The following is a 16,156-nucleotide window of genomic DNA, read 5'->3' as shown; positions in this document are numbered from 1 at the left end:
ATGAGAACATCCTGGATTAAGGTGGACCCTAAATCCAAAGACAAGTATCCTTAAAAGAGAAGAGAAGAGTAAAGGGGATATAGGGGAGAAGAGGTTATGTGAAGACAAAAGAGGAGATTTGAGTAATGTGTCTACAAACCAAACAATGCTAAAATTTGCCAGCAACCACCAGAAGCTAAAAGAGGGGCATGAAATCTATTCTTCCTCAGAGCCTCCAGAAGGAACAAATTCTCAAAATGCCTTGATTTTAGACTTCTGGACCCCCGAATGTGAGAAAATAAATTTCAGTTGTTTTAAGCTACCCAGTTTGGGGTAATTTGCTATGGAAGCCTTAGCGAACTAATATATCCTGGACCATATAATCCACTTTTCTTGAGACACCCAGTCAAGTGCTCTTTTCTTCCACCTGATGTCCTACCCCCTTTTCTGTCTGGTAAAATCACACTCATTCTTTCAGGTTCTGCTCAAAGAACACCTCTTGAGCAGAGCTTTCCTGAACTCCCCCTCCCCCTCCATCTTGGTAAATTTAGTTACTTCCTCTTCTGTGCTCACATACTTTGGAGTAAATGCACATCTATGTTATTGAACTTATTATGCCATATTGTGTTGTTTATGTCCTTTCTGCTTATCTATGTGCTTCTAGGATGATGAGGATGTTTTTTTGTCCGTATATTCTCAGAATATAAGCACTGTGCCTGGCACATATTAAAGACTCAATAAATGGTTGCCGGATAAACAATTTCTGTAAATAGCTTCTCCACTCAGCTCTGTTTGTGAGGAAGGTAAATCTGGCCACAGAATGGAGAATGGATTAGAAAGCAGAGAGCCTTTAGAAAGGAAGACCAGCTAGTGGGTTCCAGTAATAATCATGACTAGAGGTAATGAAAGGCTGATTTAGCACAGTGGCTGTGGTAATGGAAAGGAGGAAACTGCTGGGAGAAACACCACAGAAGCAGGGCTGATTGGATTCTCAGGGTCGGGTGGGGGGAGTTGAAGAGGATCCTGAGGTTTTAAGTCTGGGTGACTGAGAGGGTGATGGTATTGTTAACTCAGAGGGAAGACAGGAAGAGAAGCAGATTTGGAGGAAGATGGGGAGTCTGAAGCTAGTGTTGTTGATTCTCTATTTCTAAAGTCAGATCTGCTCACCAGTCTCCACAGGGACCCAGCTCAGGCAGCAGCTAAGGGTGGGTATTCTGGTTCAGATTAGGTCAGAGGAAAGACAGCTATATATGTGCCCACGGGAGCCAAGACAGTATTTTCCATCCTCGCAAGACAGTAGAGCTTTGATAGAGATTTAGGGGCAACTAAACCAAGGAAGGACTGTAGCATATGATGGTGGGGGGCGGTTCAGACCCTCCACTATAAAAGAAAATTAGAAGAAAGGTGGCTGGGAACAGTGGCAGAGGGGTGAACAGATCCTTCCCAGGATCTAGATGATCTGAGAATACTGAGTCTGTGACACCCAGCCTTAGTCACCACCTTTTATACCAGCACCTGACCTCCCAGAAGACTTAGCCTTGTCACTGAACACATTTGCCACACCCTCTGAAAAGCCCTGGTTTCTAAGGTTCTTTCCACCGGAAGCCATGATAGAAGGAAATGTGTGGGTGGGGAGGGGTAGCGGGTGAAGGGCCCAGGTTCCCGACACAGACTACACCCGGGAAACGAAGAGCAAGCACCATGTTGAAGCCATCATTGCCACTCAGATCCTTCTTATTCCTGCAGCTGCTTCTGCTGGGGGTGGGGCTGAACCCGGTTCTCACACCCAGTGGGAATGAAGACACCACAGCTGGTGGGAAATCTGGGACTAGAGGAGGTTGGTGAAGGGGGTTATGGGAAGGGGCCATACAGAAATCTGGAACCTGACCAGTGGCTTTTACAACAATGTGGGCAGCATTGAAGAGTGGAGTGGGGAGGGCAAGGGAAGGGTACTCCACCTCACAGTACTCCTTCTTCTAACTATCATTTCTTCTCTTTCCCTCCCCTACTCCCTTTTCTCCCCCACCTAGATCTCTTCCTGGCCTCTATGAACCCCAGGTCCCTTAATGTTACCTCCCTGCCCTTACCAGAGATTCAGTGCTTTGTGTTTAATGTCGAGTACATGAATTGCACTTGGAACAGCAGCTCTGAGCCCCGGCCTACTAACCTGACTCTGCACTATTGGTATGAGAAGGGAAGAGGGGGTTTAACAGGAGAGAAAGAGGAGGCGGGTTGGATGAGAAGGATTGCATGGGGACCTAGAAAGAGGGTAGCCAGTCTCGCAGACAGCCCACTATTTTCTCATGGAATTTAAGTCAGTTCAGACTAGGCGAGGCTAGGCTGTAGTCAACTGCAGCACCTAAATTTGCCCCACCATTCCTCTTCCTTCCAACCTTTCTCTAGGTACAAGAACTCTGATAATAATAAAGTTCAGGAGTGTGGTCACTATATATTCTCAGAAGAGATCACTTCAGGCTGTTGGTTTCAAAAAGAGGAGATCTATCTCTATGAAACATTTGTTGTCCAGCTTCAGGACCCCAGGGAACCCAAGAGGCAGACTGAGTGGAAACTAAAACTGCAGAATCTGGGTAATTTGGAAAGAAGTGGTCAAGGGGCCACGGATACTATTGGACATTGGAGTATGTGGAGTGGTGTTCTTTCCCCCATTGTTGTACATGGGCAGGAAGGAAGAGATAGGGAGGGAATAGGGATGGGGCTAGGAGGAGGGATAAGGGGCACTATCTTCAAGATCCTGACTTGTCTAGGGCCAGGGGAATGACCACACATACACACATATCTCCAGTGATCCCCTGGGCTCCAGAGAATCTAACACTTCAGAACCTGAGTGAATCCCAGCTAGAATTGAACTGGAACAGCAGCTACTTGAACCACTGTTTGGAGCATTTGGTGCAGTACCGAAGTAACCGGGATCGCAGCTGGACTGTGAGTGACTGGGGACATGAATGCAACAGCTAAAGTCAAGCAAGTATGGGATTAAGGATTCAATCAGCCAAATAGGAGCCCCTAATATCAAGCTCCTGTTCTTTGCCTCCCAGCTTCTCTGCCTACCACCCCCTTGGACTGCTTTCCCTATCGTCACCAGTGAGTTTTCATTTAGGTTCTACTACCTGTAGGCTTCCTGATACTGGATAGACAAGTAAACAAAAGGAAGCCATTCAGGGGATCTGGAGGGGAGGCATTAGATTTAGGTCAGTAAAGGAAGCAAAGGGGCTTGAATAGTCAAGAGAGGAGGAAAGAAGTAGAACTGGGAAGAACCAGAACAGGGTTTCTTTAGAATGGGGAAGAACCAGAACTTGGAAGAACCAGAAGATGACACTGAATTGTAGGTAGAACTTTATTTTGATTCTCACTTCACCTTTCCCTCACTCTCTTTATTTCCAAGGAACAACCAGTATATCACAGAAACAGCTTCTCCCTGCCTAGTGTGGATGGGCAGAAACTGTACACATTCCGGGTTCGAAGCCGCTTTAACCCACTCTGTGGAAGTGCTCAGCAATGGAGTGAATGGAGCCATCCAATCCACTGGGGGAGCAATACTTCAAAGGGTAAAATGGGCCCAATACATGACCTCAATACATGAGCCTGGCACCCTAGTCTTTCTAGCACGACTGTCTTATGCTTCTTATTCCTAAGCCCCCAAACTTGATGCCCCTTCTCCCCTCACTGTTCAACCTCAACCCCAACCCCTAGGAAGCAAGTTTTTTTTTTTCTGTGTAGGGTTGGGTCAATGTATCACCAGAGTAGGGGAGTGGATTGAGAAGGAGGCCAAAGGGTGCTCAAGGGGGACATGGAATGTGTAGGATTTCCCTACAGCATTCCAGAGAGCCTGCATGGTGAAGATGGCCTTGGAACCAGACTGACCCCTTTGATTCTGTTTCCTCATCTGTAAAATACAGATAGCAATTGTTTCTCCCTCTTAAGGGCTGTTGTGAGATTAAGTTCAGGGAGTGTGTTTAGCACAGTGCCTGGCACCCACATCATCGAGGTACCACAAATGTAAGGTCCATTTTCCTTTCCTTTTTTCTTAGGGAATCCTTCGTCATTTGCATTGGAGGCTGTGCTTATCCCCATTGGCTCCATGGGGTTGATTATTAGCCTCCTCTGTGTGTATTGCTGGCTGGAACGGTGAGATTTCAGGAAGATGGGGATAACTGGGAGTAGGAGAAAAGGTTATTTCAGGGTCTTCAGGAGTACAGAACAGGATAGTAAGGAATGAGAGATCACCCAAGAGGGCATGGTGATGGGAGGAAGCTACAGGCACAGAAAACATGAAATCCCATCCATCCATATAGGACAACTGGGAAAAGGGTAATGAAAGAGATTTAACCTATGCGTTCTTATTCTGGCTTACTCCCCCACTCAGGACAATGCCTCGAATTCCCACCCTTAAGAACCTAGAGGATCTGGTCACTGAGTACCACGGGAACTTCTCGGTGAGAATGCTGTCATAAACATACTATAGTCTGTCAACTGCCAACTGCCTGCCAGCAAGATGGGTGGTGGCGGGGTTGGACAGAGTGAAGGGGGAGGGGAACCTGCACTAACTGTCAGGATGTGGCCGACCAAATGGGGGATGGGCTAAACAGAGAGAGACACACTGAAGAATAGATTATGGTGTGTGCGAGACAGATGGAAACAGTGGTATTGGGGGCTCAGGAGTCTGGGTGCCCCTTCTGTAAATCATAGTGATTTCAGACATCATGAGAGCTCCTTTTGGCACAGAGCCTGGGTCTTTTGCTTCCTGACCCTAACTGACCTCTGACCTGGAAATATTTGTCTTTAGGCCTGGAGTGGTGTGTCTAAGGGACTGGCTGAGAGTCTGCAGCCAGATTACAGTGAACGACTCTGCCTCGTCAGTGAGATTCCCCCAAAAGGAGGGGCCTTAGGAGAGGGACCTGGGGGCTCCCCAGCCAGCCAGCATAGCCCTTATTGGGCCCCCCCCATGTTATACCCTGAAGCCTGAAGCCCCAATGCCCTGACAGAACCCCAAGGTCCTGTAGCCTCAAAAGATACTAACAATGTTCACTACCACTTCCTGTGGCTAATTTTGAATTCTGTTCCTCATGTAACTTAAGTGTCCCTTCACTCAGTATCCCCTACTTTTGAATTGCCCCCTTATTATGTAAGTGTTTCTTATCTCCCCCAATCTGGCCCTTCCTTTTTATAGGACACTTTCTCCCTCTCTCCATCCCTTTGTCCATTCCCTCCCCTTTTCCACCTACCCTTCTATTGTTTCTGAATCAATTAAAAATAAAGTTTCTGTTGACAATCATCAAGAAGTCTGTCATGGGGGTGGGGAGCAGGGGAAACATGGGATACAAGGAATGTGGGAGGCATGGTGCCGGATTAGGAAAAAGGCATAGTTGAGTCAAGTTGGGCAAGTGATAGTGCTACAAATTTACTAAAAAGGAGTGCTGTTCTGAACACTTATTTTTCTCCATTTAGTTTTGGCACTCATTCCAGAGTCCAGTTTAGAGTTAGATTTGTCATGTTGCTCCCATTCCCCACAAATCTTTTATAGACCCACCTAAGTTCTCTCTTCACACCTACTCTACCTTCTGTTTCTGACCTCATAATCCCTCAACTACAGCCTCAGGCCCCACCCCTAGGGATACTGACTATCCACTTCTGCCAATAGTTCTCTCTCCAGAGTCTGCCCAGCCTGGGCCTCCTCAGCCTATGAGGTCCATCTGTCCCTCTGGTCCCCCAACCCTATGGGCCCACTTGGCCCCCCAGGGCCTCTAGAACACTCTCGTTCTACATGACTCATCAGGGTATTCTCTGAAGAGTGAGATGACCTTGAAAGCATGTTCATCTTCATCAAACATGGAGGTGAGGGGTCACACAAAGCTGTGGGTAGGGCGTGGGTAGGGTTGAAAGCACTGGAGATCACAGAGATTGTATAACTAAAGAAGAGCCCGCATGCCCCATCCCATTTCTTCTCAGATAATCAGCAGTTTCTGGTCAATACCAATTGCTCTGTTTTCCCGTTGCTACATTACACTCGCAGTAAAGTGGGGTTGCGTAAAACAGGTGAGGAGATTTGGGAGGGGACTAAGGGCCAAGGGTCAGAAGCAGTAGGAGTATCTGTAGCCCCTAAATCCTCATTCTGATAAGAAGGGGTTTCCTCATATCCCTACAGCTTCCTCCAACTCATTCTGTGTAGGATCACTGGCCCCTTTTGCTTCCGCCTTCTGTCCTTAGCTGTCCCGATTACTCTGTGGCCTCCCTCCAGACACCATCGATTTGTGTGATGAATCGGGGACAATGAAGTTGCTTTTCCTGATGAAGACCCCTGGAGAATATGCCAGCAAATTCCTTACAGCTCGGGACACCTATTATGTTTGTAAGGTGGAGCGTGGGGCACCAGGTAGAGGCTTGGGAATATTACCCAGAGATAGAGTAAGACCTTCAAGATGGATCATGAATCTTGTCCTTAAAGTAGGGCACCTTCAATCAGACCTCAATTGACGATATCTAGTTTAGCCTAAGAAAGGGCACTGCCTCTATGACAATAGGTTATGTTCACAAATACTATGTCTCCCCCCCCACCTCAGCCTAGAGTCCATAACTTTCCCTTAGGTCCATAAGGGGAGAAAATAAGGTACACCAACTCAAGGTAGTGCTTAGTGTTAGAGTCCTAAAATCTTGGGCTTCAGAGGGGTGGAAACTGGGTGACAAGGGCTAGGGATATAGCAGAAGGCTATGTTTACAGGAACCAAACTTGAGAATGCCTACAGAGCTTTTGTGCCCATTCTGAAGAATCCAGAACCTGAGCTACTTGGTAAGAAGTGTGATGGGGGACGGAAGAATGTGGGGAATACTGTACATAGCTGTGTGATGGAGAATATAGGGTGGGACTAGTTGTACAATGGAAAGTGAGTTCATAGGAGCCTAGGAAAAAGGGGCAAGGCCAGGTGTGGAGATGCACATCTATATTCTAAGCTACTCAGTTCCATAGCAGCCTGGGCAACTTAGTGAGTCCCTGTCTCAAAATAAAAAGGGCTGGGGATGTAGCTCAGTGCTTGCCTAGCATGCATAAGTCCCTGAGTTCAATCCCCTAGTACCTCAAAAAAGGGGGTCCACTTTAGGAAATTTAAACCAGGTGGATATGTCATTTCCTCCTCCTCCCATGTCTCTGCCATCTTCTCTGTATATCTCCGTATCACTACACCATCATTTCCATTTTAGGCCAGTTTACTCCAGCTGACCATTTGAAAGATGGGATGATGAGGTCTCTATTCCTCAGAGGCATGGTTGTCTTTTCCTGTTTCCTAGATGCCCTGCGCACACAATGTGACTTCATGGAGAGGAGCCGAGTGAAAATGCTTAGAACCCTGGAAGCCAAGAAGGTCACTCCAATTGAATCCACCGTGAATCTTCCAGTAAGACTCCCCAAACATGGCCCGCTCCAGCACTCCCCTCTCCCCACCAGACCGCTGGGATGGATTTCCTTTTCAAATCCTACACCTATGACCAAGACCTGACCCCAACTTCTATTGTCTTCCCTTTGGCCCCAGTTTGTAGAAACCTCCCCTGTAGGGCCTCTTTGTTTATCTACTGACTTTCCCTTTCCAGTCCAAATCAGGAAGATCAGAAGAAGATGGGCCCCCTCCCACTCGTAGGGGCCCTCCCTTTAAGACCAGAGCAGACAATCTCGGTAGGAGGGATAAACATCGCTAACTCAATAAAGTGACCAAGTGAGAGCAGTAATTCTGGGTATGAAATTCCTGGAATTTAATGTGAAGTTCCTTTTTCGAGACAGACTCTTTCTCCCAATATCTGCACTAAGGCTTAAGTAGGCCCCAGGCCCCGGGGAGGGTGGACGGGATCGGCAGGAGAGGGCTGTTGCGAGCACATGGGTGGGGGTGAGGAAAGACCGAAGTCTGGTACAATGAGCCTTTGAGGGACGGAGTAGGGGGTGGGGTCTTCTCAAACCAGGCTACCTCCCCTTGGGAGGCCTATCTCGCAGCCCGCCTACTCCTGCAGGGGTTAGGTGTCCCTCCCCCACCATACTCCACTACCTCCCAGGCTGAAATTCCCCCACCCCCACCTATCTGCCTCTGGGCAGTCCTTCCCGCCGCCCTTCGACTTACTTGCCCTTCGACTTTCCCCCTCCCTCCCCCTTATCCAGGGGAGCAGCAAAGCAGCAGAAACCAGAGCTGGTTATAGGCATTTATTGAATTTATTCATTTATTGATTTGACACACTTCCCCACTCCAATCTAGCACATGATACAATCTGGGTAGGCCAGGCGCTGACACAGGAAATGATGGGAACCCACAGCAGGGGTGGGGGAGGGGACAATGCAAAGGGCACTGGGGGAGGGGCTGCTTTGGGGGCTGGGGTGGAGAAGGAGCCCCAGATGGCCTCCCTGGCAGGTGCTAGTAAACCTGATCCACATTCCCCCCATCCCTGCTCATTTCCCAGACCCTCAGCCAAGCTCCCCAGCTCCCCCTTCCCAGTTCCTCCCCTCCCCCCTGCCTGCTACCACACACACTTCCACATAACCCCTGTAGTCAGAGAAGGGGAAGAAGGGCAGGGACAGCTGTCAGGGGCCTTAAACAGGGAGGTCTCTGTACCTAACTTTACCACCCTAAATCCTTCCCTCCTTCTCTTCTCCCCCCTCTGGCCCCCTCCCAGGCCCCAAGCTAATTCCAGGCCTTCAATTCTTTCTCCCTCTGTATAGCACAAACCCACATTGGGGCATACAAGAGTGTGGCTGTACCCCAATACCACTCTCCCAAGCACAAGTTGACAGACAAGGGAACATAGTTTAGGTTTTTCCCTGGGGAAAACTCCAACCTATTTATGCATAGATCCTTCTCTAGACCTGGTCCAAATGGGAGCTCTTATCCATCCATGTTCACTATTGCTCCCCACTTCTCCCCAACTTCCCCATGTCTCCTGTAGTATTGTCTGTAGTGTTTGTATCATGTCACTAGGACAAAGCCTTCAGAAAGAAAGAAAAAGAAAAAGAAAAAAAAAAGCACTCTCCCCAATCACTAGCACCTTGCCACTGTTAAAAATCTCTATATTTGTGTTTATATTTCTTTAAAAGTTTATAAAAAGCCTTTCTGTTATCTGTAGCCTTCCAAAGGTGATTGGCCTGGTGAGCCACTCCAGTGCTCAGACCTTGGCCCTTCTAGGTCCCCTGTTCCCCCCCCCCCACACCACTGGCCCAAGGGGCCGCTGCATAAAATCTCCAGGCTCAACCTTGCCTGGCCCAGCTCAGATAAGACTCTCTACAAAAAAATTCCTGCTCCCAAAGGCAGGGGTAAGGCCACTGGTGACTTCACATTTCCAACAGCATTGCTGGCCCCTGCTACAAAGCCTAGGAGTGGGTATGGGGGGAAGCTGAGGATGGCTCCTGAGAAAGGGCCTTACCCCCTAATTGGCACAGTGAGAATAAACCCTCTTCCCTTTCCCCCTCCCAGCCCCCCTCCCCCCATATTCCCCATTCGGGTAGCTTTATCTTTTTAATTTCCTGACTGTGTGTGTGTGTGTGTGTGTGTGTGTGTGTGTCTGTGTGTGTCTGTGTGTGTCTGTGTGTGTGATCAGACCCCACCCTAGCTCTAAAGCAGGGGTCCCAAATTCCTGGGGAGGACTCAAGGGAAAAGAGTGGATATAGACACGCCTAGCTCCACCTCTGAAGCAGGGGACAAAGCTTTCAGCCATGACTCAGGGATCTGTGGGAAGAAGAAATGGAGGACAAGGTAAGAGATTCATTTGGGGCAAGCCAACTTCCCACTGTTCACATTCACAGCAAGGAGAACTGAGAATCCCGCCTCCAAATACACCCCTTCTGTGCTGCCTTCTATGGGTACTACTGAGGGGCCTGGAGGTCTCATTGAGAAACTGTTCCTCCAATGCAACATCTTCTCCAATTCTCCAGGAGCTCCATTTACCCCTTGTTCTATATCTCTCCCTGGCTCAGATAATGGGATGAACTGGGCATCTAGGAGTGGGCATAGGTTTTGAGATGCTACAGTAAGTAATTAGGGGGTACCATACCTGGTTCAAAGTTGAAGTCCAGTCCTTCACCCCCATCCATGAGGTCGCTAATGATGTTATCCATGTCACACTCCAGGTTCTCCATATACATATCAAGATCTAAATCCTGAGGCATTCTGTCTTGGCTTGAAGCTTCAGTAGGAGGTGTGAGCACAGGAGTTCCCAGAGCCTTGGGGATGGGAGCACCTCCCATGACTGGAGGTGGTGCCATCATAGGAAGGGTGGGAACCAGACTGCTCGGGCCTGGAGCCTCTAGGGGCTTGGGGCATAAGCCAACTCCTGTGGCCAGCTTACTGGAGGAAGGCATCCCCCCCAGCAACAAAAGTGTGGGAGCCTGGGATAGAATGGGATCTACCTGGGTCATGAGGACATCAGCTGGGGGTGGTGGAGTATCAGAAGTGAGCAGGGCCTCCAGAGACTGGGAGCTTGAGAAGCACCCTTCTGCTGACATGGGCCCCTCTGCTGGGCCGAAGAGAGAGGCGCCATAGGTGTGTAAGGGGCCAGGAACCCCAGGATGCTGCAAAGAGAAGCCAGAGAGACTGCTCCGAGATAGCAGGGAATGGGGAGATGTGAGATTGAGCCCATCTAGCAGCTCAAGATCTTCATTTAGGGTAGGAGGGACACCCCCTGCATAGCTGCTGACTGAGGCTGGTATCTCCTCCTCTGCCAGCACCTCAGACTCTGGCCTCATGGGGGACAGGCGGGTGCTGACAGTGCTAGCATTTGAACTGCTTCGTGGACGGAAGGCGGTCCACATATCAGCTTCTTCGCGATTTCGAGAGCAAGGGCTGCCTGACCACTTGGAGAAGTGGCCAATAGGGCTCGTTGGAGTGGCACCTTCGGGTGGAGCTGGCAGCACGGATGGTTTCTTCTTGGGGGCTTTGCTGCGGCCCCGGAGCAGCTTGCTGCTGCTATCCATAGAGGCAGCCCTGCGGCGGGGTGCCTTGCCACTCTTGCCTCCCTCGGGGTTCAGCATCCACCAAGAGCTCTTGCCGGTGGCCTCATTGTGAACCTTGATGAACTTGCTGTGCAAGGACAGGTTGTGGCGGATGGAATTCTGTAGGGGGCAGAGGCAGCAGGAAAAAGAGGCATGATGTATGTGTAGGTCGGTGGCCAGTAATCTAGTCAAAGGGGAGGTGAGGACATAGCAGGTGGGGTGTCCCAGAGAATAAAAGAAAGTCAAATGTAAGGGGAAAACTGGCAGAGAAAGAGAGGGGGAGACCATTCACAGTTCCCTCTAGGACAAGCAGCACAGTCTCTGCTCCAGACTTCTCTGCACAGGGAGCACCAGAGACAAAGTAACAACCTACTGGAGAGGGTCTGGTGCCCATCCTGGAAAAGTCAGGCTCTGGTGGGTACCTGGGGCTTATGGAAATGGAGAAGCCTTACTCCTATTCCAACAAAAACTAGGTTCAGATAGGAAAAATCATTCCATAGATTCTACCCTTTCCTTGAATGCAGGCTTACATGGCGATTACAGGACAGTGGCCATACCAGCCCAGGACTGACCCTTGCCCTGGGCCAGTTCCCTGAATAGGCTGAGGGACTGGAACTTCAGCACAGCTGCTGCTCCGTTCTCCCCTGCCCCACACTGGGCATTTGGGTCACCCAGCTCTCCATGGAATTGGAAGACACCCCCCTTTTTCTGAATCCCAACCTTATTTCTGCCAATAGGTGACATGAACCCTTTAACTACATTCACAAGGCACAATCTAACCCTCCTTCTTTTTCCCAGAAGGATCTCCTCTCTCTAAATTGTACTAGTTCATCAAGACCAAGCTTAAGTCCCACCTCTTTTATAAAAGTGGTTGCTTGACTTTGTCTATCAAATTTCGTATACAGTATTTTTAATCTGTTCCACACAATTTTACCCAGTCTATATTGTGTGGCTTATGATTTTGTGTAATAAGTCTCATCAAGTGTAAGTGCCAAGGGCACTGACAGGCCCACAGCCCCCAATGGTGGCTCTTTAGAGCACCAGTCCCACAGTACACTAAGCTCATAGTACAAAATCAATATTTGTTGCCTGATTGGTAGGTGGCCCTCCGGTGATGGTGGTGAGATTCCTTGAGGCTCTGTTGGCTCTTGAGTGCCATGGGTATTGGAAGCCATGTGTTTTCTCTTCCTCACTGGTGACGTTCTGCTAGGGATACATACTATCCCCCCCCCCCCCAGCAGCCCAGGGAGCAAGATCCAGATTGGCAGCTTCTTGAGCCCCCATACAGCTTTTTACTGGTTGCCCCAGGCTAGTTAGAGCCAGTTTTGTCCCTCCCCCCCCCTTCCCAACCTCCCTTCCCCCACTACTCCTCAGGAATTTGTGCATAATCTCTACCCTTAGGGGCATTTGACCTCCCACTAGGAGCTCTTTGGAAATTCTGGAGGAGCCTGAGAAGTGCTTGGAGCTTGGAGCAACCTGGAGGCTGAGGCTATGGACAGTCAGAAACCGCTCAAGTGTCTCTGACTGGTTCTCTAAGATAAGGAGACCCTTTGCCTGCAGAAGGCTGCTTGAGCAGCTTTTTTATTTCAGGGCTCTTTAGCCAAATAACTTGACTCTCTGAGACCCTGTCTTCATGACACTCCAAATACTCTGGCTGCACTGATGCTTCTAGCTCCTTCAAGTCTTGGGCTCTTAGTACCTGAGGACCACAGTGACTTCTGGCACCATGATTATCTCCTTTCTCATTCTCTAACTTTGAGTCTACTGAGATGGCCCATTCCTTTTCCTGCTACTTAGCACCTTTGAGGCCCATTTGTTCATCTCCTTTTCTTTAGACCTTGAAACTAGCAAGTGGGAGAGGTCCAAAGTGGGAGAGGTTAGAAACCCATAATTCTTGAGTGTTGGGGGGTTGGGAGGGGTGACTGCTAATTGCTCCCCAAGCCACCTAACCTAAGCTTTCTTGTTCTAAGTTAAGTGCCGCCCCCTGGTGGGGTGGGAGTAACCTTGGCATGTCACCAGGGAAGTCAATTCAGGCATGAAACTTCCCCCTGGAAGCAGGGTGGGTGCCTCAGAAGCCCCACACTCAAGTCTCAATTGGTTTTGCAATCATTCCAATGAAAGCAAGCCCTGAGCTCCCTAGAGAAATATGATTTACAGTTAGACCTGAGTTCAAGTCCTCATTCTACTGATAGTAGGTTTGTACTTTAATATCCTAATAAGTAGAATGTGGAATCTCAGAACTGCAGTGAAGATTAATAAAATGATTATTTTTGTGGTACTGGGAATTGAACCCAGGGGCACTCTACCAACTGAGCTTCATCCCAGTCCTTTACTTTGTTTTTGATACAGGGGACTTGCTAAATTGCCAAGGCTGGCCTTGAACTTGCAATCTTCCTGCCTCAGCCTCCGGAGTTGCTGGGATTACAGGCGTTCAACACTGTGCCCAGCTAAAATGAAAAATTTTAAAACTATTTTGTAAACTATAAAGCCCTATGCAAGTGTAAATCCTAAGGAGGAATATATTCCCACAGTATAACTAACAACTCATGGTTATTTCTTCTACCCTGGAAAATGAACCTAAGGGAAAAGAAAAACAGCTGTGTAGGCTGGGTCCAAGGAGGGGAGCTCTTTATGAGCTGAGACTGTGGCGTGGCAGTCTACCCAGAAATAGTGCCAAGGGTCTCAGTCAGCTGTCCTGTCTTCTGTTGTGTCCATCCTCTATGCACACTGCACATCTGATCTCACAATCTTCCATACCTAGGGGAAGACACTCTGCTCATTCCTCCCTCTGTACTTTGTTGTATGCTGACCTCACCACCCACAGAGGTACAAGATGTCAGTTGGGGTAGAACCCCCCCCCCTTGTGATTAGAGTCCATATTTCCCAGGACAATTTTTTTCAGAGTATCTTGTGAGTTCTTTCCCCATAGTTTCTTCGTGGAAGGCCAAGGGAACTCCCAACCTTCGGCTCTAAAGTCAGAGCCCTATCTCCTTTTTTGTGAGTAATATTCCTCAACAGTAAATCAAAGACTTTCCCCCAAAGCTTGGATAGCCCCTTAGAAAGGACAGTTTATAGGCATCGTAGGGCACACTGAGGCAGGTTGCAGCTCACAGACCCTTTAGTGTGTTAGATCAGCTACCTTTCACCATGAATATAATCTTTTAAACTTTTGCCACCCACTCCCTCCTCCTGGGTACAGCAATCCCAGAAGAGTACCTCTACATTGAGTTACTGGGAGGCAAGCAGGGAATCCAAGTAATCCCACAGGAATGGGAGAAAAGGTGTTGGGGTGGAGGTGGGGGAGGAGGAAAGGCTAGGTTGAATCCACACAGTTCCTTCTGCACATAGGATAAAGACTTCTCTGTGGGAATAAGTGTTTGGGGCAGCCCAAGCCAAAGTGCTGGGAGTGTTGAGCAGGGAGTAGAGAATTTGATTTTCTCCAGGCAGGGACAGTGTCTTAATTCATCTGCGATTCTCCAGCATCAAGCTGAGTGTGGCATATACTATGTACTAAGTAAATGTTTGTCTAACTTAAGATTGAGGTGGATCTCTGGGCTTCCCAAAGGGGTGGGGTGGGATGGTAAAAGGGGCCTCAGAGTAGGAGGTAGAGGTCTAAGAGGCCCAGGGGTAGGTAGACAGAGGTAAGGGGGTCATAGTTACCTTCCATCCTGCTGAACTGTTGCTGTCACCCTTGTCCTTGAAGTAGGGCACCGTGCGGACCATCCACTCATAGATCTGGGCGAGTGTCAGTCGCTTCTCCGGGGCGCTCTCAATGGCCTGGCTGATGAGTTCTGCATATGACTGATTTCCCCAGGCATTCCGGCGGGAGCCTCCCTTCCGAGGACCTGTTACAGCCCCCAGGATCCCCGGCTGGGGGCCCCCTGCCGGCTCTGGGAGCCGCGAGGGCAACAGGATCGGCTCTGAGTGCCCCTCCGTGTGTACCTTCTCTCCCAGACCTGGCTCCACCTCGGGCGGTTCGGAGGGCTTGGTAGTGGGCTCTGGTCTAGGAAGGGGCCAGGTGCAGGAACGGGGACGGCTCTGGGGTTCGAAGTCGGGATCGAGGTCTATGATCGCAGCAGCCTCTGTGGCTGAATTCTTATTCCCTGGATCCATACGTGGAGTTGGACCTCCGCGACTCAGCGTTCAGTAAAGCCTGCCACAGTCCCTCACCATGCCTCCCCCCAGGGGGGAAGCACCGAGGGTCAGGAGGCACATTCCTGCCAGTCCCCAAAAAGTCAGGAACTTCTCCCTCGCCCCAGGACGCTAGCCCCTAAACTGTCCCTTCCACAGTTCTCCGATCCTCTTCCCGACTACAGCGTGCAGCCTCTGAGCTCTTTGCTGAGACACCACCTGTAACCTCCGCCTAGAGAAGACACTTTTTCTCCAACCTCTCACTCAGCTTCCTGCTCTTTTAAACCTGAGGCACAGTATCCCCTCATACATTGCGCTCCCATCACCGAACGTCTCCTCAGCCGCAGTTCCCTCCCCCTTTTAAGTTGCTGCCCCCCGGACACTCCTCCCAAATTTCCTCCACCCGGATCACTGCCCTCCCCCACGCCCCGCTCCCCCGCGTCACTTGCCCCTCCCCTGACTCCCCCTCCCCCCGCCTCTTCCCTTCTCGCCACTCTTAATAGGGTCAAGGTTCTCGTGGCCCCAGCCTCCCTTATTCCAGCACCGATTCCCCTATCAAACCCCCCCACCCCCCCGCCCCCCGGGTTTCCCTTTTGTTTTGCTCCAAGCAGCAGCCCCCGCCTGACGTCTCTGTTTACCACTCGCCGGGGCAGCCATCTGCGCACGCGCCTGGAGAGCCAGTTGGGAAACCGAGTTCTTCAGTCGTGCCACCCTGGTCAGTCTTGAGGACTACATCTCCCGTCCTACCTCGGGACCAGGAGCCCGGTACAGGCGGCCGGAGAGCAGCGTGGCAGGATATGGGGAGGTGGAACTTTAATTATTAGAGGTCGTCGCGGACTCTCTGTCTTTTCTTAAAAATTATTTTCCTTCTCACCTCGCTTTCTACCCACTTCCTTGGAATTTGGGGTCGCCTAAGTGAACGTGTTGATAGATGCTGGACCTTTCCCTCCAGTTAAGAGGGAGCAAAAGGAGAAAGGAAATCTCTACAAGAAGCAGAAAACCGAAAAGAAGAAGCCAGAACTGACTAGAAAATAAGTTGTATGCACGTTGAGGACTTGGGTGGGGGACTTATGT

General features: G+C 49.8%; 3 protein-coding genes across 4 annotated transcripts; 2 read left to right on the top strand and 1 right to left on the bottom strand.

Annotated features, from left to right (window-relative positions):
* Positions 1–1,601: 1,601 nt before the first annotated feature.
* Il2rg (interleukin 2 receptor subunit gamma) lies at positions 1,602–5,279 on the top strand. The gene is given in 9 exon segments (XM_013365040.4): positions 1,602–1,816; positions 2,010–2,163; positions 2,383–2,567; positions 2,783–2,922; positions 3,383–3,545; positions 4,029–4,125; positions 4,364–4,433; positions 4,784–4,936; positions 4,938–5,279. Coding segments are annotated over 9 exon segments (1,140 nt in total). The 5' UTR covers positions 1,602–1,680; the 3' UTR covers positions 4,980–5,279.
* Positions 5,280–5,807: 528 nt separating this feature from the next.
* On the top strand, positions 5,808–7,687 carry CXHXorf65 (chromosome X CXorf65 homolog). The gene is made up of 6 exons (XM_078034659.1): positions 5,808–5,832; positions 5,947–6,033; positions 6,236–6,370; positions 6,716–6,784; positions 7,279–7,435; positions 7,569–7,687. The coding sequence occupies exons 1-6, from the start codon at positions 5,808–5,810 to the stop codon at positions 7,681–7,683; spliced, it is 588 nt and encodes a 195-aa protein (XP_077890785.1). The 3' UTR covers positions 7,684–7,687.
* Positions 7,688–8,161: 474 nt separating this feature from the next.
* Foxo4 (forkhead box O4) lies at positions 8,162–15,498 on the bottom strand. Of its 2 annotated transcripts, XM_005339971.5 has the most exons (4): positions 14,612–15,498; positions 10,370–11,071; positions 10,015–10,183; positions 8,162–9,689 (listed from the first exon to the last, which is right to left on the bottom strand). In XM_005339971.5, the coding sequence occupies exons 1-4, from the start codon at positions 15,062–15,064 to the stop codon at positions 9,682–9,684; spliced, it is 1,332 nt and encodes a 443-aa protein (XP_005340028.1). In that variant the 5' UTR covers positions 15,065–15,498; the 3' UTR covers positions 8,162–9,681. The 2 variants fall into 2 exon arrangements, with proteins under 2 accessions (XP_005340028.1, XP_005340026.1); XM_005339969.5 differs by having other exon boundaries at positions 10,015–11,071.
* Between the last annotated feature and the right edge of the window lie 658 nt (positions 15,499–16,156).

This window comes from Ictidomys tridecemlineatus, chromosome X (assembly GCF_052094955.1).
Source record: "Ictidomys tridecemlineatus isolate mIctTri1 chromosome X, mIctTri1.hap1, whole genome shotgun sequence".
Lineage (NCBI taxonomy): Eukaryota > Metazoa > Chordata > Mammalia > Rodentia > Sciuridae > Ictidomys > Ictidomys tridecemlineatus.
Note: the sequence above shows the minus strand (reverse complement) of the source record. Positions and strands in the feature narration are given on the sequence as shown.